The sequence below is a fragment of the Adiantum capillus-veneris genome, chromosome 1, assembly GCF_014529385.1.
Source record: "Adiantum capillus-veneris isolate H3 chromosome 1, ASM1452938v2, whole genome shotgun sequence".
NCBI classification, from domain to species: Eukaryota; Viridiplantae; Streptophyta; class Polypodiopsida; order Polypodiales; family Pteridaceae; genus Adiantum; species Adiantum capillus-veneris.
Window position 1 is genome coordinate 31,569,102 of NC_140931.1, and position 24,925 is coordinate 31,594,026.

Here is a 24,925-nt window from a genome sequence, read left to right on the forward strand (position 1 = left end):
TGGGAGGAGTGTGTTATAGGTTGGCATGACCAACTAGAAGGAAATTTTCTCTTGAGAATGTGGAGAGTAACTACACTTCATTAGTTGTTAGATCTTACACTCGAAAATATAGACATAGTGTTGATCCAAAATATAGATTTGTGCTAGGTTGTAGCGAATGTGGAGAGCGCTTAGACCTTGTGAGTTGTCATACATTGCCCTCGAGAAAGTAGTAATAGCGATGGTTGATGCAGAAGCGTATTAAAGAGCTCTAAAAGCTCACATGAGAATCATATGCATGTGCCCTCACTGTGGACGGAAGGTGATCAGCAACGGTTGCTCCAATTGAAAGACACCTTCTTCTTGGCCACAACAACGCATGGGTCACATACTAGTAGGCTATATGCTACATGGGAAGAAGTGCCCACTGTTTTGAAAGTACCCGTCCCCAAAATTGACCGGCATGCATTGGGTCAAGTTGATAAAGTCAGTTGGAACTGGGTGCTAACCGGTGAAATGTGAGGACTCGGAGGCGGGATTTCAAATTCAGTCATCAGTCAGTACTCCAGAGTGCAAATGGTTTTGCATGCTTAAGCCATAGCCGCCTGCGGCTCTTTCAATTTGCGCAAGAGATGATGCAGTCAACTGTGGATACGCCCATTGTAACGGCAGCTATGACGGATGATCCCGCGATGGCGGACACCGACATGAGCGGATTTTCATCAGCTCGCAACATTCGCGCAACTGTTGTGCAGGCTTCAACTATATTTTATGACACGCCGGCTACTCTAGGTTTTTACTCTTCTATCTTTATGTACATATGTGTGTCTGAGAGAGAGAGAGAGAGAGAGAGAGAGAGAGAGAGAGAGAGAGAGAGCGAGCTTTGTTTTTATAACTTGGAACTTCTTTTTGGCTTTACCAAGCAAGATTCATGGCTAGCTACTTTCGTTTTGGTGCACAGAACGTTGAATGGCTTTCTTGTGACAAGCTACTTTTGGGAAGCTGCATTCTATTCTGATCAAGGTTTAAGCTACAAATCTAGAGGCTAGTAGGTTTGGCATGGAAACAAATTGTTTCATAATGAAAGCTCAAATCGTTGTGGAATAGGACAGAATATCGACCTCTCTTACTTAGGCAAGGGTCTTCTTGCACTTACCGTAAGATTGCTTGGACTGAAGATGCTCATGTCATGGTAGTTATCAAGTCGAATGTTTTCCAAAGGAGTATCCTCATCCTTTGGATAACTTAGAATTTGGTTTTATAGGACAAGAGATGGGAGAGCAATTTTCCATACCATATTGCCAAAGCAAATCGTGAACATACTTCTTGTGTCCGACAGATGAAAATGTCTTTAGTAGGACTAAATTATTTTTGAACCAAAAGTAGTGTAATGAATCAAGATCCATTATAGAAAAGGTAGATGTCATGTGACACATCCCAACCCTATGTGTCCGTGGACAAGCTACACCATAGCAAGGTTCCCGTCAGTTCAGTCAAGTCTAGATTAGCAGTGATCTAGTGATCTGGCACTTTTGTGAGTCTATTCGTAGACCGTGCATGCCCAGTCACTTAGCATAGATGCATATTCTCCGGTTGCACACAGCATGATCATCGGAATTCCCATCAGAATCCATTAGCATCAGTTAGGGGAATTTTCTAGTGCATTTAGTCTATTTTCCTATTTTTGATTATTTTCACTTATTATTTTTAAGTGACTTTCCAACAAAAGTAGGTAGGGCAATTTTGCTAAGTTAATATATAAGCAAACCCAAGTTAGCACTTTCTGGCAGAAGAGGCAGCAGGAGCTTCCCGCTCAACAGGCAACTTCTCACCAGTAACCCCCCCCTCAGCATTAGATCCATCGCCACCATCTCCCCTCATCTGGCGTTTTCTGTCACCAGCGTGTGACTACTATTCCAGCGTGTGACTACTATCTATCCTTTTTGTTGATTTCTTTCTTATTATCTATTTACTTTCACTTTTTGGAAACACCCCTCGGGAAATCTAACTGCCCTGCATTGCATAGCTAGTGTGGAACTGTCCAGAGGGAGTCCGGGCCTGAGGGCAAGAGAGCACTAAGGTTGGACAAGGACTATGGTTAGCCAAGTGGGGTCATTGACTAACCAAAGTGGAATCCTTTGCTACAGAGGCTACATTTCAGTTTTGGATGTGGCCGCAGTGTACAAAGAGGGTCGGATGACCTAGAAAGATACAATGGCAGCATCTCCTAAAATTTAGGGAACTGCTATTTTGGGACCTGAAAATGTCTTCGCGTCATTACGTGCAGTTTGACATGGGGATCATTTTGTTACTCTGTGGCCAAGTCAACAGAGGCTGCAGGTGAGATATTTTTAGACCCGAGGGTCTAAAGCGGGAAAATGCACAAATGAGTGACACTTGGCACTTTGAGGCCAGTTTACTACTTATAGAGAAGGCAAAAACGTGATTTATAGTTGGGAGGCTCATTTTGCAAGTCTCTGTCACAGGTTAAGAGCTATGGAGTGCTTGCTTTCCCTCTTATGCACAGTGCGGTGCCAGGAGTGATGCCCTGCACGCTACGCACTGCCCTCTCTCTCCCCTTTGGCAGTATGTTATGCCCCTCTAGTGGGCTCTTCATTTGACCAATGTACAGTTGTGTGGGTTCATGCGCGATTGCCGAGGCAAGAGCCTCTTGCACAGGTACTGGATTAGCTAGTGGCTAATCCCCCCGCAGGTACAGGTGAATTCGGAGAGGTTTCACGCCAGAAATCTCGTCCAATTCAAAGGGCAAGTAGCCCTACAGGCGCGGGAGCTCGAGGACTTGCTAGGGATGCGACCGGCACGCGAAACGGAGCCCGAAACAGTGAATTACAGCCTGCTGTGTATTTTTGCAGGTTTAGGGTTTTGGCCCTAAACGGACCCTAATACCCCCAGGAGGTTCGGGGACGCAAGGGAACCGTTGTACAGGCGAACTGGCGCATTTTCAGGGCTGAAAACAGAGAATTCAGCGTGCTGCAGATTCTCGCCAGGTTTTGCAAAGTGCCCGTATGCGTCGGGAAAGTCAGTCAATGCGTGGGAATACTGACCGTGAAGGGTTCTAGTACAGTTATGCTGCCGAAATCGGGCTGGAACAGTGGAAATTCAGCCGAGTTTGTGCGGGGCAGCTTGTAGGAACCACAGCGTTTATTCCCTCTTTTGAACAATAAAGAAATACCGAAAGGGGCGCCTAAGTTAGGGGCCAATCTGGTGTCCGTCTACTCATACAGGTGCAATCTAGCAGCCTGTATCCCTCTCCCCTTTGTTGTGTCTTGAAAGTACAGGTAAAATAGACGACTAATAATGGGTGAAAGCTAAATCAAGGTTTAAAGTAAAGTCTACCGCCCTTTTTGGATCAAACAGGCCGGTTTCATGGTTCCATGGCCGGGATTAAATCACTTTTTCCCATAGAAGTGAGCCTTGGTCAGTTTTCGGCTTGAAGACACAGGGGATCATAGACGAGACACAGGGAATTGTAATTATGGCTGACAGACCAGATAATGTGACTGAAGAGGTTTCCTCTTCACAGGGTCAACAGACACATGAAGTGGGTGAGTCCTCAAGACCACCACAGACTGATGATGATATATTCAGGACCCAGTTGGTTACTGCTGTGGCTATGTTCACACAAGTAATGCAGAATCCGAGGTTTTTAGCCTTTCTGCAACCTCCTGTTCCGTCTCAGCAAGTTGGGTCACTGGATCATATTCAAAAGCCTGTTAAGGCTCGAGCACAGGTGATTCATACCGCACAGTCAATGGAAACACCTGTACACTTGACGGAGAACATGCAGTCTCCACAACGTATGCCTAAGGTGCAAGAACAGGTGGCTGAGATGCCAGTTTTTCAAGCTGTACCAATTCAGCCCGCCACCTTTCAGCAGCCTATAGCTGGTTCTAATGGGCAGGGAAGCAACTTACAGGCTATGCAACAGGTCTTCCCACCACCTTCAGTACACCCTGGCTATTTTGGAGGTGGATCGGTATTTCAGAGCATGGCTGGTCATGCACCTGGAAATCAGTTTTATACGCCAGAAACAGTGTTTGGGGGTGCTCAAACGATGATGCCTAACCCCATGTACAGTGTCATGGGTATGCAACCAGGGTTTCAAAGCACTCAGGGACAATTTGGGATGCCACAAGCAAATTTTGGCATGGCTGGAATTACAAATCAGCAGCCAAATATGGCATTTCCAGGTCAAGTTAATAGCGGCCAAGGAACACAGATGAACCCTAATAGTGTTCCCATGTTTCAGTCACTTCCATATGACAATTTAACGCCGCTGGAGAGGCCAACTCCGTACAAAGAAGGTGGCAAAGGAGTGTCATTCACGACCTTTACAGGGTTTGATGACAGGAAGAAGGCTCTTTCATTCCTCCAGCAGTTTGACAAGGCCTATGCAGGGGGAAACTTTACAGAGGCTTCAAAGGTCCGCAAGGCAGCCACTTTCTTGACAGGGAATGCGGGACAATGGTGGACAACTTTATTGCTTCAAGGGCAAGCTCCGTCCACATGGATTTACTTCAAGCAGATTTTTGCAGCAGCATGGTTATCTGATGATTTCGAAGCAGATGTCATGACAGAATGGCACCAGCTTAATGCTGCCACTTGCAGAAATCTGGATGATTACAATCGGAAGTTTTGGAAAGCTCTACTTCCAGTAACTTCCTATAGGTTTGTGCCATTGACAGAACAGATTGAAAAATACTGTTGTGGCCTACCTAAAGGATTGAGAAAGTACTGTACGAAGACAAAAGTCACTACTTTGACGCAGCTCATCGAGGTAGCAAACACTGGCAATGGTTTGCTCAAGGGAGAAGATTGTGAATTTAACACTGGCGTCAAGGCAGGATCAGGCAAGAAAAATTCAGCCAAGAAGCACGTTCCCAATGAGGCTCCTAAAGGGACTCAGGAGTCGGCCAACGCAGGGAAAGACAAAGCTACGGCTGAATCAGAAAAAGGACCAGCAAAGAAATGGAAAAGACGTTTTCCTCGCAAGTCAGAAGAGCAAAAGAAGGTCCTGAGGACAGAGAACAAATGCTTTATATGTGAGCAGCCTGGCCACATTGCTTACAACTGTCCTACAAAGAAAAGGCCAGCTGATTCTGAAGACAAGGAAGACAAGAAAGGAAAGAAGCCCATGGCTGGTCTAGTGCCAGATATGGTGGGCGACAAGCCAAATTCAGATGCAAGTGAGCTTTGCAGAGCATGGGGAAAGGTTAGGGATCAAACAGTGCTTATCTTCTTTGATCCAGGTGCCAAAGCCAACTTTATTTCCCCAGAATTGGCTTCAAAGTTGGGAATCAGACCTGAAGAGATGGGGTATACAGCAGAGGCAGGTTTGGCATGTCCTGGCCATACAGAGGCTGTGACACCCATCATTGGAAAGTTGCGTCTACATATCCAGTCCTATGTAGATGCTGAAGAATTTTACATCATGCCACTGGACGGATGTGATGTGTTGTTAGGTATTCCTTGGTTGTTTCGTGTACAGGGAATCATGGATGCCTACAACAAAAAGATCACTGTACAGAGCAGGGGAAAGACTCACATTCTGGATGTAAAGCTTAAAGGGGAGTCTATTCCTACTGTATCAGCTTCTGTTATTACTTCTGTAATGAAAAAGCATCTTTCTGCGTACTTGGTTTTTGCACGTGAAGTGTCAGATTGTGATGAATCAAATTTATCTGTGCTAGATAAAGAAAGGTCAATGTTTTTACAACAGTATAGTGACTGTTTTTCCGATTCATTACCGTCTCAATTACCGCCAGAGAGACCCGAGGACCATGCGATAGATTTGGTGCCAGGCAGTAGCCCACCAAATAAGCCTCCGTACAGGGTTAGTGCGGCTCAGCAGAAAGAGATAATGGGCCAAGTACAGGAGCTGTTAGAAAAAGGGCTGATTCAGCCCAGTTCATCTCCATTCTGTTCTCCAGTATTGTTGGTGCAGAAAAAAGATGGCTCATGGCGTATGTGCATCGACTACCGTGCACTGAACAAGAATACCATCAAGAATAGGTTTCCTATACCTAGAATTGATGATATTATGGACAAATTAGAAGGAGCAGCTATGTTTAGCAGGATAGATCTAAAGAGTGGGTATCATCAGATCCGCATTAGATCAGAGGATGTGCACAAGACTGCTTTTAGAACAACGTTTGGCCTTTACGAATTTTTAGTGATGCCCTTTGGTCTCACAAATGCTCCTGCTACGTTTAATAGGATGATGGACAGAATTTTCCGTCCACACCAGCAGTTTGTTGGTACGTTCTTTGATGACATGATAGTCTATTCAAAGAATGAAGAGGAGCATAGGCATCACTTGGCCATTGTGTTCAAAGAGCTACGCAGTCATAGGTTGCTCATCAATGCAAAGAAAAGTGAGTTTTTTCTGGAAGAGATTCACTTTCTGGGACACATTGTCTCAAAGGACGGTGTCAGAATGGATCCTGCAAAAGTCGAAGCGATCAAGTCATGGCCAAATTTGAAGACGGTGCATGATGTCCGAAGCTTTTTGGGACTATGCTCCTATTACAGAAGGTTTATTCGAAATTTCGCTGAGATTGCTTCACCTTTACATGCTCTTCAAAAGAAGGCAGTCACCTTCAGATGGACACAGAAAGAGATTTCAGCTTTTAATCTCTTAAAGGAAAAGATGACTTCAGATCCAGTCATTGTGTTGCCGGATCTTAGGAAGTCATTTGTGGTCCAGTGTGATGCCTGCGGTAGTAGCATTGGTGCTGTGCTAATGCAAGATGGCAGGGTAGTAGCCTATGAGAGCAGAATTTTGCAAGGGCCAGAGATGACCATGCAGGTCTATGAGAAAGAGTTACTGGCTGTGATTCATGCGCTCTTAAGTTGGAAACACTACCTGCTAGGTGCAGATTTCGTTGTCCAAACGGATCATCAGACCTTGCGATACTTCTTGACACAGACAAAGTTATCTGAAAAGCATATGCGATGGGCAAATATCTTGTCCATGTTCCATTTTCAGATTGTGCATGTGGAAGGCAAGAAGAACGTTGTGGCCGATGCCTTGTCAAGGAAGCCACAAATTTCAGCTGTGTCAATTCCTTATCATCATGAACTTGATGATATGAGAGAACAGTATGCAAATGATGAAGATTTTGCAAGGGTCTTCGAGCAACTAATGGATGGACAACGTCATGAACACTATCTTCTTAAAGACGGGTTCATGATGATGCATGGCAGATTGTGTGTCACAAAGCCATTGCGACGCAAAGTTATGGAAGAGAGTCATGTCCCACCGTATGCAGGGCATCGTGGTATTGATGCTACAGTTAAAGCGGTAGAGACATTCTTCTATTGGCCTACATTGAGAAGGGATGTGGATGCCTTTGTGCGAGAATGCCTAATATGCCAAAAGGTCAAGTTTGACAGGCAAAAGGCACCAGGGTTATTGCAACCACTACCTATTCCAGATAAACCATGGGAAAGTATTGCTATGGATTTTATCTTTGATCTTCCAAGAACGCAGACAGGAAATGATGGTATTTGGACCATTATTTGCAGATTCAGCAAACAGGCTCATTTTATTCCTGTCAGGAAGAAGATAAAGCCAGATCAGATGGCACGCTTGTTTATGAGCAATATTTTCAAGTATCATGGCATGCCACAGTCGATTATTAGCGACCGTGATCCACGCATGACTAGTTTGTTCTGGAAAGGCTTGTTTGAGAATATGGGTACCACGCTCAAATTCTCTTCGTCATTTCATCCTCAAACAGATGGGCAGTCAGAAGAGGCAAATTCTACTGTCCTAGATCTGCTGAAGTGCTATGTGTCAGAGCATAAAGGAAAGTGGGAGCAGTATTTGCCATTGGTGGAGTATGCATACAATAATACAGTGCATTCATCAACTGGCAAGGCACCCTTTGAGATAGTTGAAGGTGGCAAGAAAGTTCCTCCCATACTGCATACAAAGGACAAGATATTTGAAGCAGATAAGTATGTTCAGGACATGGATGAAATGTACAAGAAGGTCAAAGTGGCCTTAGAAAGGACTCAGGCAAAGCAAAAGAAAGCAGCTGATCGTCACCGTCGTGAAGTGGTATATTCACTTGGTGATTGGGTGCTTTTACGCTTTGAAAAGGCAAGGTTAAAGAAGATGAAGGGCAAGGAAAGACTATTTCCAAAGCTCAGCCTGCGTTACTATGGGCCTTTTCAAGTGTGCGACATAATCAGTGATGTTGCATATAGGCTGAAATTGCCTGACAGTTGGAAGATTCACAATGCGTTTCATGTGAGTCTTCTCAGACCCTATGTGGGTGATGTGCCAGAAGATATGCCAGCTGAAGATCAGCCGGAAGTCGAGGAACTTGACGAGATCTTGGTCCCTGAACAGATTTTGGCACACAAAGAAAGGAAAGTGAAAGGCAAGGTTGCCAGGCGTTACTTGGTAAAGTTCAGAAACTATCCACCAATGGATGCTAAGTGGATGGAAGAAGGTGAACTTGCAGAGTCACCAACTGTGTTATCACTTTACCTGGAAGCCTTCGATTTGCAACCTACCTTGACCCCTTGAGTTTCAAAGCTACATGGATTGTCAGTGTGACAATGGCTTTTGAAACAAATGATGTACATGGTATTTAAAGTGAGCTCAAATCAAATACCTGTTACATCAATGTTAGAGCTGTACAGATTGTCAGTTTGGCAATTGCTCTTATGAAATGTCCAAAAGTTTGGTTAGTGCTATAGAAGTGAGTATTTCTTGTCAGTTTGTCAAGGATACAATGATTGCTTCTATTCAGGAGTACATGTGTAACTGCATTCTTAAACTGTCGGTTTGGGTATGCTCGAAAGTGTTACGGGATCCAACGTGTACTATAAGACAGTGGCAAAATGTGCAGCTACCATTTTGTCATTGGAAAGTTCGTGACTCAAAGCAATGGCAGAGTGCGAAGCTACCACTATGTCATTGGGACAGGGTTCACACGCAGGCAATACATGAGTCGACGAGGTGTTGAATACACCAGGGTTGACAATGAGCATGTATGTGTCGTATATGTGTCGACAGGTGTTGAATACATCAGTGTTGACAGTAAGCATGGACGACATAGATGCAAACGAGGACGTTTGAGATTTCAAGAGGGGGGTATGTCACCAGCGTGTGACTACTATTCCAGCGTGTGACTACTATCTATCCTTTTTGTTGATTTCTTTCTTATTATCTATTTACTTTCACTTTTTGGAAACACCCCTCGGGAAATCTAACTGCCCTGCATTGCATAGCTAGTGTGGAACTGTCCAGAGGGAGTCCGGGCCTGAGGGCAAGAGAGCACTAAGGTTGGACAAGGACTATGGTTAGCCAAGTGGGGTCATTGACTAGCCAAAGTGGAATCCTTTGCTACAGAGGCTACATTTCAGTTTTGGATGTGGCCGCAGTGTACAAAGAGGGTCGGATGACCTAGAAAGATACAATGGCAGCATCTCCTAAAATTTAGGGAACTGCTATTTTGGGACCTGAAAATGTCTTCGCGTCATTACGTGCAGTTTGACATGGGGATCATTTTGTTACTCTGTGGCCAAGTCAACAGAGGCTGCAGGTGAGATATTTTTAGACCCGAGGGTCTAAAGCGGGAAAATGCACAAATGAGTGACACTTGGCACTTTGAGGCCAGTTTACTACTTATAGAGAAGGCAAAAACGTGATTTATAGTTGGGAGGCTCATTTTGCAAGTCTCTGTCACAGGTTAAGAGCTATGGAGTGCTTGCTTTCCCTCTTATGCACAGTGCGGTGCCAGGAGTGATGCCCTGCACGCTACGCACTGCCCTCTCTCTCCCCTTTGGCAGTATGTTATGCCCCTCTAGTGGGCTCTTCATTTGACCAATGTACAGTTGTGTGGGTTCATGCGCGATTGCCGAGGCAAGAGCCTCTTGCACAGGTACTGGATTAGCTAGTGGCTAATCCCCCCGCAGGTACAGGTGAATTCGGAGAGGTTTCACGCCAGAAATCTCGTCCAATTCAAAGGGCAAGTAGCCCTACAGGCGCGGGAGCTCGAGGACTTGCTAGGGATGCGACCGGCACGCGAAACGGAGCCCGAAACAGTGAATTACAGCCTGCTGTGTATTTTTGCAGGTTTAGGGTTTTGGCCCTAAACGGACCCTAATACCCCCAGGAGGTTCGGGGACGCAAGGGAACCGTTGTACAGGCGAACTGGCGCATTTTCAGGGCTGAAAACAGAGAATTCAGCGTGCTGCAGATTCTCGCCAGGTTTTGCAAAGTGCCCGTATGCGTCGGGAAAGTCAGTCAATGCGTGGGAATACTGACCGTGAAGGGTTCTAGTACAGTTATGCTGCCGAAATCGGGCTGGAACAGTGGAAATTCAGCCGAGTTTGTGCGGGGCAGCTTGTAGGAACCACAGCGTTTATTCCCTCTTTTGAACAATAAAGAAATACCGAAAGGGGCGCCTAAGTTAGGGGCCAATCTGGTGTCCGTCTACTCATACAGGTGCAATCTAGCAGCCTGTATCCCTCTCCCCTTTGTTGTGTCTTGAAAGTACAGGTAAAATAGACGACTAATAATGGGTGAAAGCTAAATCAAGGTTTAAAGTAAAGTCTACCGCCCTTTTTGGATCAAACAGGCCGGTTTCATTTTCCCTCTTGCAATCATCGTGCCCAACTTCCAGTCTCTGGCGCTTGTGTTCCCTTGCATGATCGCCCTACAACAACCCTCATCCCAACGTTTTTCATTGCAAAAACGCTAGACCTTCATCAACGTTTTTCATAGCAAAAACGCCAGCCAGATCTCAGCCCTTTCCAGCAATTTCAGCCCCAACCACTAACGCTAGGAAACCTGCAATTCAGCAGTGAAAAAACGCAGGAATTCAGCCATAGACGCAGTAGCAGATCAGCCCTTAGACGGTTGCAGATGTTCCCCCAAGTTTAGCCTCGAAAAACACAGCCAAAACAGTCATTTTCAGCCACCAAAACAGTCCCGAAAAACAGCAGATAGAAGACTACAGATTTCAGCCATTGAGTCGTCGTCGTAACCACCGTCGTCGTCATCGGCATAGTCCCATTGCATATGCATTGTACACCTTTATGCAATCAAAGTAGACCACTCTCGCCGACGAGAGTGGGGCCTTCGGAGGAGGGTTTTACAACCTCTCGGGTGTCGTATCTCTTCTCTCTCCTTCTCTCAGTCTCATTCACTTGCACGCACAATATCCACTCACTTTGTTTGTGATCGTAGCATTCTCCATATGACGGAAAGCTCTCTCTTTCCCTAAGAAGGAACCTTGAGCAATAAAGATCACTAATCTTGAGAAAATACAATATTCATTCCGCTGCACCTTACATTGGTATGAGAGCTTTGAAAGTGTTCTGCATTACTCAAGGAAAGAACCACAAGAAGCACAATATTTTTTTTTGCTTGTTGTGATCGCACGAACCCAAGTTTACTTGGGCGTGGCGATTCCTAATCGTGTTTTGTTGAAGAGTGACAGGAATCCCAAGAAAGAAGGGCTTGTCCAGCCTCCCTTTGTGTCTCTTTTCACTCATTGAGAGCGGACCGTGCACTTAGCGGTCGGCCAATCGATGTGAGGTGGGAAAAAGCAACCTTGGTGTGAGCGCAAGGCCGCCAAGGGGTGCGCCCACAGAAAAGGGTAGAACTCGGGTGAAGAGAAGATCCTTCTGCAACGCGATTTGCAAGCGAAAGAAAACCTCAAGAACCGCAAGATCCTCAAGAACCCAAGAACCCAAGAACCAATACGCTCAAGAATCCAAGTTCCTCGCGAGCTTAAGACCCCAAGATCATAGTGTATGGTCGTCACCCGAAGCGGCATGGATACTTCGCATTCAGGTGATGAGCATGAGAAAGGCGACGAAGGATTCTCCCCATCGGGAGATTTTTCCAACCCTCCCCCTTCGCCATCTACGCCAGACCCTATGGAGGCAATGGTCAAGCAGATGATGGCCATGATGGATAGACAGGCAGACAAGCGCCTTGCTTTAGAACGCGAGTGCATTGCTCTTGCCGCAAAACAAGAAGAAAATCGTCTTGCTCAGGACCGTGAGCGCGACGACAGAATTGCAAGAATGGCCGCAGATCAAGCAGCCAAGGACCGCAAGCGCGACGAAAGAAACAAAAGATTTGCCGCCCAACAAGAAGAAAATCGACTTGCTCTCGAACGCGAGCGCGCTGAACGAAATGAACGAAAAGCAGAAAAGGAGGCCGAGCGTGAAGCTCAAAGGGAGCTTCGCAATCAAGAATTTATTGCCCAAATCCTAGCCTCGAAGACCGAACCACCCAAAGATCGTGGAAGTTCGTCAAGTGGCGCAAGCCACGATGCGGATTCCAACCATTCAGTTACAGAAAAGTTGATTTTCAGTAAGTATGACGGGAAGATGGATACTACTGTTATTCATTCTTGGTTGCATCAATTTAATGCTTATTTTGCGACAACTAAGAAGACAAGCAATAGCAAAGTTTTGACGGCAGCTATGTACCTTGCCGGTGATGCCATTAATTGGTACAACTCATGGCAAGAGGCACAGCTAGCCGCGCACCTAGAGGCAGCCGACGATTTCACGCCCCTCTCTTTTAGTTGGGCTGATTTCCAAGACAAGCTCAAGGCGCGGTTTATGCCAACTGAGTATCTCGCACGATTGAAGGACGATTGACGCGCTCTCAAGCAAAATGGTATGCCGGTTATGTCTTTTTCTAATCGTGTTTTGCAGCTAGGTACCCAACTACGCATGTCGGATGAAGAGCGCAAAGAGGCTTTTCTCTTTGGATTGGACGAGTATATCAAGTACGATGTCGAGGTACTCGATCCAATCGATCTCAACAAGGCGGTAGCGATTGCTCTCGCACAGGAGATGAAGCACAACAAGGGAAAGCCTAAGGAGAACAAGACTTCCACAAGTACCTTGCAGACTCCTCAGAACGGTAAGAATGGTAAGAATGATAACTCTTCTAACCAATCTACCAACAATATCTCATCAAAGAATTCTTCCAATGAATGTAAGGGTAAGGCTAACACAATTGCTAAACCTAAGCTTACTCCAGATGAAAAGGTAGCACAAGGAATTGTAGGAGGATACATCACGTCGGAAGAACAAAGCACTTATTCTAAAGAAGGTCGTTGTTTTCATTGTCACATTAAGGGTCACATAAAGAGAACACGTCCTAAGCTTGAATCGAATGAATCTAAAGAACCCACAGCACCCACTACATCTGTCAATGCAATGAATGATAACATGAGTGTGCCCAAAGTTTCTCAGGACCCTCCCATTGATGATTCTCTCATTAAATGTTATGGTCGTACGTCGGGGCACCGTTTTGTCATATTGTTTGACGGAGGTAGTATGCATGATGTGATCAGTCCCTCTCTTGTTGAGAGAGCCCACCTCGAAGTTAGTCCGAGATCTCCTATCGAGGTTTCTGGCTTTCGTCCTGGTATGGACGCTCTCATCACGAAGGAGTGCCTTGATGTGTTGTTTGTAATTCAACAGATTACCTTCACTAGAAGATTTGTTGTTTCTCCTCTCTCAGGATGTGATATGATTTTAGGCATGAAATGGTTTCGTGAAATAAACCCTCTCGTTGATTGGGAGGCGAACACTTTAACTCTCAATGTCAAAAGTGATTCTCCTAGTGTCTTTCATGGAGAGGACATTGTTCCTTCTCCATCTCTCATTGCTAATATGCAGGACAAGGTTGAAAGGATTCGAGATAAGGAGACTCTCTCAGTCTCTTTTTCTCCACAGCATGATACACAGAACTTGCATGATTATGAGAAGCATGATGATTTGAATGATAATGATTTGCATGTTGATTTGGATGATAAAGACAAGCATGATGAATTGCATGAAGATGATGTGATTGTTCATAAGGCTGATGTGTTAGTGTATGCTTTTTCTAGCGAAGCTAACCTCGTTGTAGATTCGAGAAGTCACGAAGATCTGATCTTGGCTTTCGAGTTAAGGTCCAAAGAACCTCCACAGGACGATTCGATCATTCAGGACGAACCGATCTTGGCTCTCGAGCCTTGGTCCACAGAACCACCACAGGAAGTATTATGTGTTCGCATGATTGATACGCACGCATTGTTCGAGTGTTTCATTCGTGAAGGTTTCCTGTATTTTAGTCAGCATCGTTATGTGATCCCTTTTACTAGGCATGACATATTGTATGTTGAGCACGTTTCTCTCATGGATGAGCACGAATGTATGCGGATTGTGCATGAAAAGCTGAAAAGTTTGTATGTCAGGAAGTTGCATTCCATGCCTCTTCCTTGGCATGACACAGTTTCCGAACGAGCACATGATTGTATGAGCACTAAGCATGGGCATTTCCATTGTGATTTGCCACAGTTGATTGATTTTGATCAAACAGAAAAGATTCTAGCGCATTGTTTGCATATGTTTTGATGAACGGGTTGTCACTCCGTCTCTATGTTCATCTACATTGCATACACAGTCTTTAGAGAAGACAATATTTTTTTCCTTCACTTTACATGGAATGGGTATGTTCATGGTTTTGTGTTGGAGATGGTTTCATGAATTTTCAGCCATGGAGATTCTTGAAGACGAAGGTAGTAGGACTCTAGACGAAGTTGAAGCAACAAAGGAGATTCAGAAGATTTTGTGTCGCTTTCGGCGCGGCCTAAAGAAGCAAGCGTTGCAGACCTTTATGAAGTTCAAGTACCGCTCGACCCACACAACAGAGTGTGCCGGCGAAGAGTCCCTTCCAGGATTCTGGATGCTGTTGGCGATTTCCCTCGACGCCATACAGTTCGGTACCAGTACCTCACTTTGAAAAGGAGGGGATGTCACGTGACACATCCCAACCAAAGTTACCCGGAACGGGAACGGGGGCCTCCGGAACGTTTCCGGAATGGCCTCCCTCCAAAAAAGCGAAACGAGAACGGGGCCCGGAACGGTAAGTTTAAAATATGCTTAAATTAGGTTGGATTTGACCTATATGTTAGTAGAGAGCCATACACACCCATTAGTCCAAGTAGAATCCTATTCAGGCATGCTCTGCAATGATTCTTCAGTCTTAAGGGCCAACTTCCAAGGCTTACACACGATTGCGCAATACACAATACATGAATCCTTCACAAAAGCATCTTGAATCTTGATCCTTCATAGAAAGAACATTAAATCAGAGTCGAAGAATAGAATCTAGAGTCCATGCTCTACACAAAAGCTTGGAGGAAAAAGATGGTAGATCATAAATTATAAAGATGGCTTACAAGGCCAGCCAAGGCGCTACAAAAAGACATGTAGAGGCTAAGAGTGCTAAATAACAACTGTAAGAGTCAATAGGTGACATGTCAAGACTCAATCACTCATATGGTAGTGCAATACAAAAAGGGGGCAAAGCCGGCGGCCACAAAGGAAACAAATATCAAAAACCAATGAGCAATGAGTCATGACTCATGCCTGAAGTTCACCTCTAGGTAGGGGCAGAAGAGCATCCTCCCTTCCAATTTGTAGTGGCGTCCTGGACGTCGTGAATATCATCTCAATCCTCCTGCATAGGCTCATCCTCATGCGTAGATCCTCCTGCCTCTCCAAGCACCTCTGCCTCTGCCTCCATCTCCCACTGTAGAAAGGGGTCTGTCACTTTGGATGCTGACTTGCAAAGCATTCTTAAGTTTGCACTGACAAAAACAAGGTCATTTGCTTTCTCCACTCCAAGTCGGTTCCTCTTTCTAGATGCAATGTGGCTATATACACTCCACAATTGCTCCAAGCAAGAGGAGCTAACCGCTTGGCTGAGAATGCGGACGGCAAGTCGCTGAAGATCGGGACCATCTGAACCATTTTCTTGCCACCACAAGACGGAGGAAATCTTGGTGCGATCAATTTGGGCATCGGCTGTCCCAAATGATCCTCGCATATCCCTGTAAAATGCAAGCTGATCCTTTATCTTGCGTTTCATGTCACGTTCAGGGTGAAGCTTCTTCAAGATGGTGTTCCAATGTGTATTTACCTCCGAATCATGCTCCTGCCCTGCACCCTGGAACTCTGGGTCCAACACAAAAGCTGCACCATGAAGAGGTGAACTATAGGCATTCCACCTGCTACTGCAAAGCTCTTTGATTTCTTCGAGTCTATCTGGGTCCTGCTCATACTCTTCAAGGGCCTCGACCATGCGATCCATTGCTTCATAGACCTTGCCAATGCAAGGTTGCACACCATCCATCACTCTAAGCAAGTGGATCACTGGTTTCACCATTTTGTCAATACTCTTTAGGGACTCCCAGAACTCGGGATCCTCCACCTTCCCTGTACAAATGATCCCTGCTACTGTACTTGCATGGGTAGTCTGAGCAAACTCTGTACTGATGAAGAGCTGCCGCACTGCACTTTGACACTCTACAAACCGGCTCACCATTAGATAGTTGTAGGCGAAGCGGGTCTCACAATACTTTAGAAGCACTTCGCTCCTCGACCGCTTCAAGAACTCGGCTCGAAGTATGTTGTGGTTATTGATGAAAGCAACCACCTTGGACGTGGATGCAATGAGAGGCTCTATCCAAGGTAGTTTGCTGAAATCCTTCAAGAGGTTGTTAAGGCAATGTGCCATGCAAAAAGACACCGTGATGTGAGGATAAGTGCCTTCCAAAATAGCTCCGGCTGCCTTGTTTGATGCCTCCCCATCGGTGACCAAACCTATCACAAGGTCCGACCCAATGGTCTCTACGACGGAGGCCCACTCACCCGCAAGGACATCTGCTGATTTTCTCGTCTCTGTGGCGTCATGGGAGTGGGAAAAATACATCTTCCCTTTGGAATAGGCAACAATGCCATGGATGGACCTCCTCCTAGTGTCGCTCCATCCATCCGCAATGAGGGTCACTCCATACTTCGTCCATTGCCTCTTCATGTTGAGGGTTGCCATCTCCACTACGGCTTTCTCTCTATCGAGTAGAGTAGTGCGGAGGGCCTCGAAAGAGGGTGGCAGGTAGCGTGCCCCATACTCTCGAATCCTCGTGCACATGGTCTTGAAGTACTCCGACCTAGACATTGCACACAAGAGGTATTAGTATTTACTATTTAATTGAGAATTTACTATTTGATTGTATTGAAAATGATAGTAAGTCTTACCGAGCCTTTATGAAGGGGATGTGATCGTGATAGAAAAAGCGGGCAACACTTGCATCCACATTCTCCTTCCTTTTTGGATCCCAAGTGGTATGTAGGGTGGGTTGTTGAGAGTTGGGGGTGGAGACCGGAGTAGTATTAGGCATTGAAAATGCCGAGCGAAAAGATGTCGCTACCGTCTCCGTCGTTGTCGCATTGCTATCACCACCAACCGATGAAGAAGGTGTAGAAGAGGGAAAAACCAAGTTGTTGGGGTCGATTGCGGAACGCTTAGGCCTTGCTGATTCTTTCTCTTCTTTGTTGGCTTTCATGGCGGCATCCTTGGCTTCAAATTCCTTCAACCGTTGCTCGTTGACGGCCTTGCATCTTGCTTCTTGTTGTCCCTCAAGCTTAAGGAGATGAGCACGGACTTTGGTTGTACCGGATTGCCGGTCGAAGCCGCATAGTTTGCACTTCCATGCGCGTGCACCACCGGACTTTCCCAACACTCGGGAATGCACTTCATCCCACCATGATGCTTCGTCCTTCTTCTTCTTGGCACCCAAGGGATCACGTTCACTTGATGCGGAAGCTTGCGCCATAAGTGATGAGACTCGATAGAGGAAGGAATCTTGAGAGAGAGAGAGAGAGAGAGAGAGAGAGAGAGAGAGAGAGAGAGAGAGAGAGAGAGGGGATGATGGCGCGGTAGAGAGTGATGGAGAGGTGGAGTCTTGATTCTTGAATCTCAAGCTTGAGCCTTGAGGCCCAAGGGAGAGGAGACTCGAGAGAGGTGATGAATGAGAGAGATGGAGAGGTGGAGCTTGAGAGGTGGAGCGTCAAGCTTGAGCCTTGAGGCTTAAAGCCTTGAGGCCCAAGGGAGGGAGAGACTCGAGAGAGTGCCTTGGGAGAGAGAGAGACTAGAGTGCCTTCAACCTTGCCCAATGCCTTGAGCCTTGGCTTGCTTCATTGCCTTGAGCCTTGGCTTATTATATAGGGAAGATCTCCCCCCAAAACCCATGGCGTTCAAAATTTAAAAAACCCAAACGCCCGTTTTTTTATACCAACGGACAGTTTTTTAAAAACTGCTGTTCTGCTAGGCCGCCCGTTCCGCCGGCGTTCCGGGGTCCGTTCCGGCCGCCGTTCCGGTGAGCGTTCCAGCAGGCGTTCCGAAAAGTGCCCGTTTCCGTTCCGGCTGTCCGACCCCCATGGGAACGCGTTCCGGGAACGGGAGGGGCCCGTTCCGCCCGTTCCTTGTTACTCTGATCCCAACCCAATGTGTCCGTGGACAAGCTATACCACATCAGGGTTCCCGTCAGTCCAAGTCAGTTTAGATTAGTAGTGATCTGGCACTTTTGTGAGTCTATTCGTAGACCGTGCATGCCCAGTCACTTAGCATAGCTGCATATCCTCCAGTTGCACACAGTATGATCATCGGAATTCCCATCAAAATCCATTAGCATCAGTTAGGGGAATTTTCCAGTGCATTTAGTCTATTTTCCTATTTATTGGTATTTTCACTTATTATTTTTAAGTGACTTTCGAACAAAAGTAGGTAGGGCAATTTTGCTAAGTTAATATATAAGCAAACCCAAGTTAGCACTTTCTGGCAGAAGAGGCAGCAAGAGCTTCTCGCTCAACAGGCAACTTCTTAGCAGTATCCCCCTCAGCATCAAGATCCATCGCCATCCATCTCCCCTCATCTGGCGTTTTCCCCACAGCATTCAGCCTCGCTGTCGATTGGCATTGCCTAGCGACTTCCCACAGGCCATTCAGCCCAGCGTTTTCATTACCAAGACAACCCACTTTCAGCCAGCGTTTTTGATGCAAAAACGCCAGCAAGACCTCAGCAATTGTCCAGCGTTTCAGCCCTAGTCACTAACGCTAGCCTATTGCAGTTTCAGCAGAGAGAAAAACTCAGAATTCAGCCTATAGAAAGGTAACAGATTCAGTCCCTCATGGTTGCAGAAGATCCCCAAGTTCAGCCCGAAAAAGGCAGCCAAAAACAGAGAATTTCAGCCACCAAACAGTCCCTAAAATCAGCAGATAAAGATCTCAGATTTCAGCCATCAAGTCGCAGTTGTCACCACCGTTGTCGTCATCGGCATAGTCCAACTTGCATCAGTCCATTGCATTCGTATTGTACACCTTTGTGCAATCAAAGTAGACCACTCTTGCTGACGAGAGTGGGGCCTTCGGAGGAGGGTTTTACAACCTCTCAGTGTCGTATCTCTTCCCTCTCCTTCTCTCAGACTCATTCACTTGCACGCACAATATCCACTCACTTTGTTCGTGACCACAACACTCTACAAGACGGAAAGCTCTCTCTTTCCCTAAGAACTAAAAGGAACCTTGAGCAGTAAAGATCACTAATCTTGAGAAAATACAACATTCATTCCGTTGCACCTTACAATCTATCCCTCTCTCGCCCCTACCCCTCTTCCCTCTCCCCTCGCCCCTATCTACCCCTCTCGTCCCTACCCGCTCTCATGCCCCTCGCCCGTATCTATCCCTACCCCCCTCTACCCCCACCCCCTCTTGCCCCTATCTACCCTCCCTCACCCCTACCCACCCTCCCTCTGTAACAAACTTGGACACCCCAAGTCAAGATTCTACCGCGACACAACAGAGATTTACTTCAAGACACTTCACAAAAGACGACACGGCCCGGCGTAGTTCCGTGCCAAGAGGTATTGGCCCCAAAGATTGGCACCCCTGTCAGTATTTCTTTTTGAATTATTCTTTGAGCAAAGTACAACTCCCGCGGGTGCTCGCTCTCAGACTCTGCGTCCAGATGCTCTGCAGACTGAGCCCCCTTGGGTTCATTATAAAGGTTACAAGGAATGCTAAAAACAGAGGCCCAAAAGCTTTCAAAATCAAAGGCAACTCGATCTAAAAGCTGCCAATATCTGTTCTGGAATGAGTATCTCTTCGGTTTCCTCCAATTCGGGTTGCTCATCTGGCTCCCCATCATCAGGCACATCGCCTTTGAAAGGCTTCAATAGACTCACATGAAATGCATTGGGAATCTTCCAAGTATTGGGTAGCTTCAGTCTAAAGGAGACATCATTTATCTTTTCTTTTATCTAGAAAGGGCCATAATATCTCATGCTAAGCTTTGGAAAAAGTCGCTCCTTTCCCTTTTTCTTTCTTATACGCGCCTTCTCAAAACGTAAGAGCACCCAATTGTCTTCCTTTAATTTCAAATCGCGACGGTGTCGATCAGCCGCCTTCTTGCTCGCGTACTGGTCGGCTTAAAAAATCTTACCTCTCGTGCTAAGGAAGGGTGGAACCTTCAGAGCACCTTCAATGATCTCAAATGGTGCCTTCCTCGTAGAAGAGTGAATCGTGTTATTGTAGGCAAATTCCACCAAGGGCAATTTTTTTTCCCATTGAGTCTTCTAATCAGAAATGTAAGACTTCAATAAATCCAGTACAACTGAATTTGCAATCTCAGATTGCCCATCTGTTTGCGGGTGGAAAGATGATGAGAACTGCAACCGTTTGCCAATGTTCTCCCAAATAGCCTTCCAAAACAAACTCGTGAATCGGGGATCTCTGTCGGAGACTATTGTCTCAGACATGCCATGTAGTATGAATTTTTTTTCAATGAACAGTCTCGCTAATTGATCCGGCTTGAGTATTTTCTTCACTGGAATGAAGTGAGCTTGCTTGCTAAATCTGTCAATGACAGTCCAAATGCCATCATGCCCACTCTGTGTCTTTGGGAGATAAAAAATGAAATCCATTGCAATACTTTCCCAGGGACGGGTAGGAATGGGTAAAGGTTGTAACAATAAAGGCTGTAACAATCCCTGTGCCTTATGCCTGTCAAACTTGACCTTCTTGCATACTAAACAACTGCGAACAAAGTCGTCCACATCCTTCTTGAGTCTCGGCCAAAAGAAGTAACGCTCCACACCTTTCAAGGTGGTGTCAATGCCGTGGTGACCCGTAAAAGGTGGACAATGGCACTCAGTTAGAACCTTTTCCCTCGACGGCCGTGTGACGCACAACATCGTTTTCTTCATCAAGTAGCCATCCCATATGGAATATCCTGCTACTACCTCCCCATTCTGTATTCGCGTGAATACATCGGAAAAATCCGGATTTGTGGTGTACTGATCAACCATGTCCTCGAAGCTTCTATGATGAATCGCGGAAATAGCCAAGGCTAACGGCTTCCGAGACAAAGCATCTGCCACCAAGTTTATCTGTCCCTGCACATGGACAATCTGGAAGTGAAACTGTGACAAGATGTTAGCCCACCGCGTTTGCTTTTCTGAAAGTTGCTTCTGTGACAAGAAGTAGCATAAACTCTGATGATCAGTGAAGATCGCGAAATCAGCTCCAAGTAGGTAATGTCGCCACTAAGTAAGAGCATGGATCACTGCCAAAAGCTCTCTCTCATAAATATGTGCTGTCAATTCTGGCCTTAAAAAAAGTCGGCTTTCATAGGGAATCACATGGCCTTCTTGCATTAAGACCGCTCCCAGACTACGACCATAAGCATCACAATATACTTCAAATGACTTTTACAAATCTAGCAAAGTCAATACTGGTCCAGTAGTCAATTTCTCTTTCAGTGGCTGAAAGGCAGTCACCTCTGTGGGTACCCACGAGAAAGGGACTCCTTTCTGTGTCAAAATGTGCAAAGGGGAAGCTACCTTTGCAAACTTTCGAATGAACCGCTGATAGTAAGAACACAAGCCCACGAAGCTTCTAACTTCACGAACATTCTTCTTCAAATCGGGCCAATCGCGAATAGTGTCAATCTTGGCCAGGTCCATCTCTACTCCTGTTATTGAGACAGTGTGTCATAGAAAGTGTATCTTGAGCAAGAAAAACTCGCTCTTTTTTTTCACATTTATAAGCAATGTATGCTTTCTCAGTATCTGGAAAACCCACAAATGGTCGGTACTCTTTGAAAAATCCAAGAAGTTGTCCTGAAAGCTGTCGTGTAGACGTCTCCAGGAGCAATACAGATCTGATGATAATTACTCTTCGTATCAATTCGGCAAGTAGAATTCTAAAGTCTGTCGAGTATATTAGCGATCCTCGTAAGGTGGAAATCTGTTCGGGTTCATTGGTTCTTTATTTTGGCCTCGGCTAACTTTGTAAGTGGCCGATTCGGTGGTGTACTAACAGGAATCAATCATGTGATCTTCACGACGTAAAGTAGGCAACTCGCTTTGTACGCCTTCAAAGAAACAGTCAGCCCCTAATGCAAAAAATCTTGTCGTTCTTTTTCGAGGTCAAAACATATTGACCTTCAATTATCATTCAGTTCTCTCAAGAAAATCGAGTAAAGAAACTGAATTTTATCAAGTACAATCTCTTCGCCCTTCATTTGTCAAAGTCTCTTTCTCAGCGCGAACTACGGAATTCCGGCAGCCTATCCACGTCATCAGGCTGCCACATCATCAGTTTGTGACACCCTCCCCCTCTCGCCCCTATCTACCCCTCTCGCGCCCCTACCCCCTCTCCCCTCGCCCTTACCCACCCTCCCTCCCCCTCTCGCCCCTATCTACCCCTCCCTCGTCCCTACCTACTCTCCCCTCTCCCCTACCCACCCTCCCTCCCCCCCTCGCCCCTACCCACTCCCCGTCGCCCCTCACCACCCCATCCCCTCCCCCCTCGCCCTTACCCACCCCTCCCCTCTTCCCTAGCCCTATTCACCTCCTCAACCCTCCCCTCCACCCTCCAATGTTACAACCCTCCCTCCACCCTCCAGTGTTTTACCGGCGGAATTCGTGGTTAGCTTTTGAGCTTGCTTTGAAGAATCCGTAAATTTTTGTAAGTGTTAGTGTAATTTCTTGCAAAAGCTTCAAACCTTGACCTAACCCGGGAGCATTCAAGCCACGACACTAAGTGACACAGGATGGGACGTGGGGGCGAGTAAAGGGATCGACGGTGAAGGACGATGGCGGGGATCTCGAGGCGGGCAAGTCCACCCAAAAAATGGCGGCGCTGTTGGGAGGCGGGGGTTTGAACGCAGGACGTCGCCCCTCAATGCTTTTTTAAGCATGGGCTAACCACTACGCCCGCCAGCGCACATTTGAAACCAAAGCCGTTTTACACAATGATATAAACGATAAACTTGGACGGCCTAAAACTAAACCCGGACGGGGCCCTTGGCCAGGTTTAGTTCTTGGCCGGGTTTAGTTTTAATAAGCCATCTACGGCCCAGAACACCTCGACGGTCGCGCATGGAGTTCCCGTCCATTGATCCCCTCACCCCCCCCTCTTAAATGATCCGTGTCATTTAGTCCTGAGGGCATTCAAGGCCATTCGTGGTAGCCAACTCTTCGCCTTTTGGATGCATTTACACTCGCTTTGTGACTTTCGGGGCTTTTGTTCATGCTGGGGCATTCTTTAGTTTCTGCTTCTGGACAGATTATCTCTCGTGGCGAGGTGTCTGTACTTCTTCATCATCTCCTACAGTTGCCTACATCTCATGAGTGTACCTTTCCCTCAGAACTTAACTATCTTCTCTACACACAACTTCTTCAGTCTGGTTGGTCTACATTTTTCCTTCCTGCCAGTTTCAGTGTCCTCTAGTTTTAGTTTTCTCTTATTGTTTTTTAGTGTTCTCTCTCACCGAGACGGTGAGTGGTCTTGTGGCGGGCAACCTGTAGGAGGGCTACAATGTCATTGGCGCAAAACAGGCAGTTAGTTTCAGTTGGTCACGATTGGTCGGTCAATTGGACGGACTCTCGCTTGGGCAGTGACACGTGGCAAGTGTTACGGATGGTGGTCCTGTGGACACCGTGGCCAGATCACCACCACCTATGTGTAGGTGCCTCTCAAAGATATTAGAAGTGTATGGATTGCATCACAAGCAAGTCTAGGTTGGAGATTGATACAATGTCTAGGTGGCAGCTTTAGGGATGTCTCTTCTAGCCACTGCTTCCCTTCAACAATCTGTTAAGTCATCTGCCCTTAAGAAGGAAGAACAAAACGCTTTGGCCTCCGATATCGATGGTGCCTTTCTTGAAGCACTAGCAGATTCGCAATAGTAAGGCAACAATTGACAAGCCCACTTTTGAGAATAGAAACGCATTTCATTAAGTTTCCCTTTGCGACATGCTTCGCCTTGAATCTCACAAATCAATGATGCATTTGACCTTGGAACTGAATTGACGCCCTCCCCTAGACCTAATCTACATGGTCGTGTTGCTGGATGCCCAATGAAGTGTAATAACGAGTGTCAAACACGTGTATAAATCATTTATGCATGAGGGTTCCAAAAGTGCGATGCGATACAATGGACTAGTTTGGACATGCAGGTGCTACGAACAGGCCAACAAATTACCGGAACTAAATTCCCTTGGACTTTGTAGACGAATTTCGGCTTCGAAGACGGCGTAGTAGCGTGTCCATGTGGCACATAGAGACATGTGCACGTGACAAAAATGAATCAAATGGTCTTAATTCACCCCATTTTCCAGTTCTCAAAATTAAGAGTTTAAAGTTAAATTGGTTTGGGACTTGCTGTTGCAAATTAGAAGGGAAAGATTGTATACGATACAAGCCACCCTCTCGATGACCATGAGCAACAGAAGAGTGGTGCATTGTATCAATCACTTTGATGATTCTAAACCCGATGAGTCACCTAACAAGGTGGCAAAAACAATGCAATTATATTGAACTAAACTACAAACAACAAATTGGATTAGAAACACAGAGTGGTAGAGCTCAACTCTTAGAAGCATTGACGCCTCAGCTAGGGGCTGTAGCCTGTTGGCAGTATTTCTTCATTTTTTGATGAATCGGCGTGGTTCCAATAGTTTTGTGTGCTCATACAAACTCATTGATACAATTTCAGAGTTGCAATATAATGCTAGTAGCCTCTCTTTTATAGGCACTTGGC

At 46.1% G+C, this 24,925-nt stretch overlaps 2 protein-coding genes across 3 annotated transcripts in view; one reads left to right on the forward strand and one right to left on the reverse strand.

Annotated features, from left to right (window-relative positions):
- Positions 1-440: 440 nt before the first annotated feature.
- NIT4 (nitrilase 4) overlaps positions 441-24,925 on the forward strand; it is a 76,790-nt gene continuing 52,305 nt past the window's right edge. Inside the window, exon 1 of one of the 2 annotated variants that reach the window (XM_086515317.1) lies at positions 441-771. In XM_086515317.1, coding sequence (XP_086371443.1) covers positions 612-771 — 160 coding nt within the window. In that variant the 5' untranslated portion in view covers positions 441-611. The remainder of the gene's footprint in view (positions 772-24,925) is intronic. The other variant, XM_086515312.1, reaches the window with a different exon arrangement.
- LOC147464505 (uncharacterized) lies at positions 15,491-17,657 on the reverse strand. The gene is made up of 2 exons (XM_086524695.1): positions 17,080-17,657; positions 15,491-16,991 (listed from the first exon to the last, which is right to left on the reverse strand). The coding sequence occupies exons 1-2, from the start codon at positions 17,655-17,657 to the stop codon at positions 15,491-15,493; spliced, it is 2,079 nt and encodes a 692-aa protein (XP_086380821.1).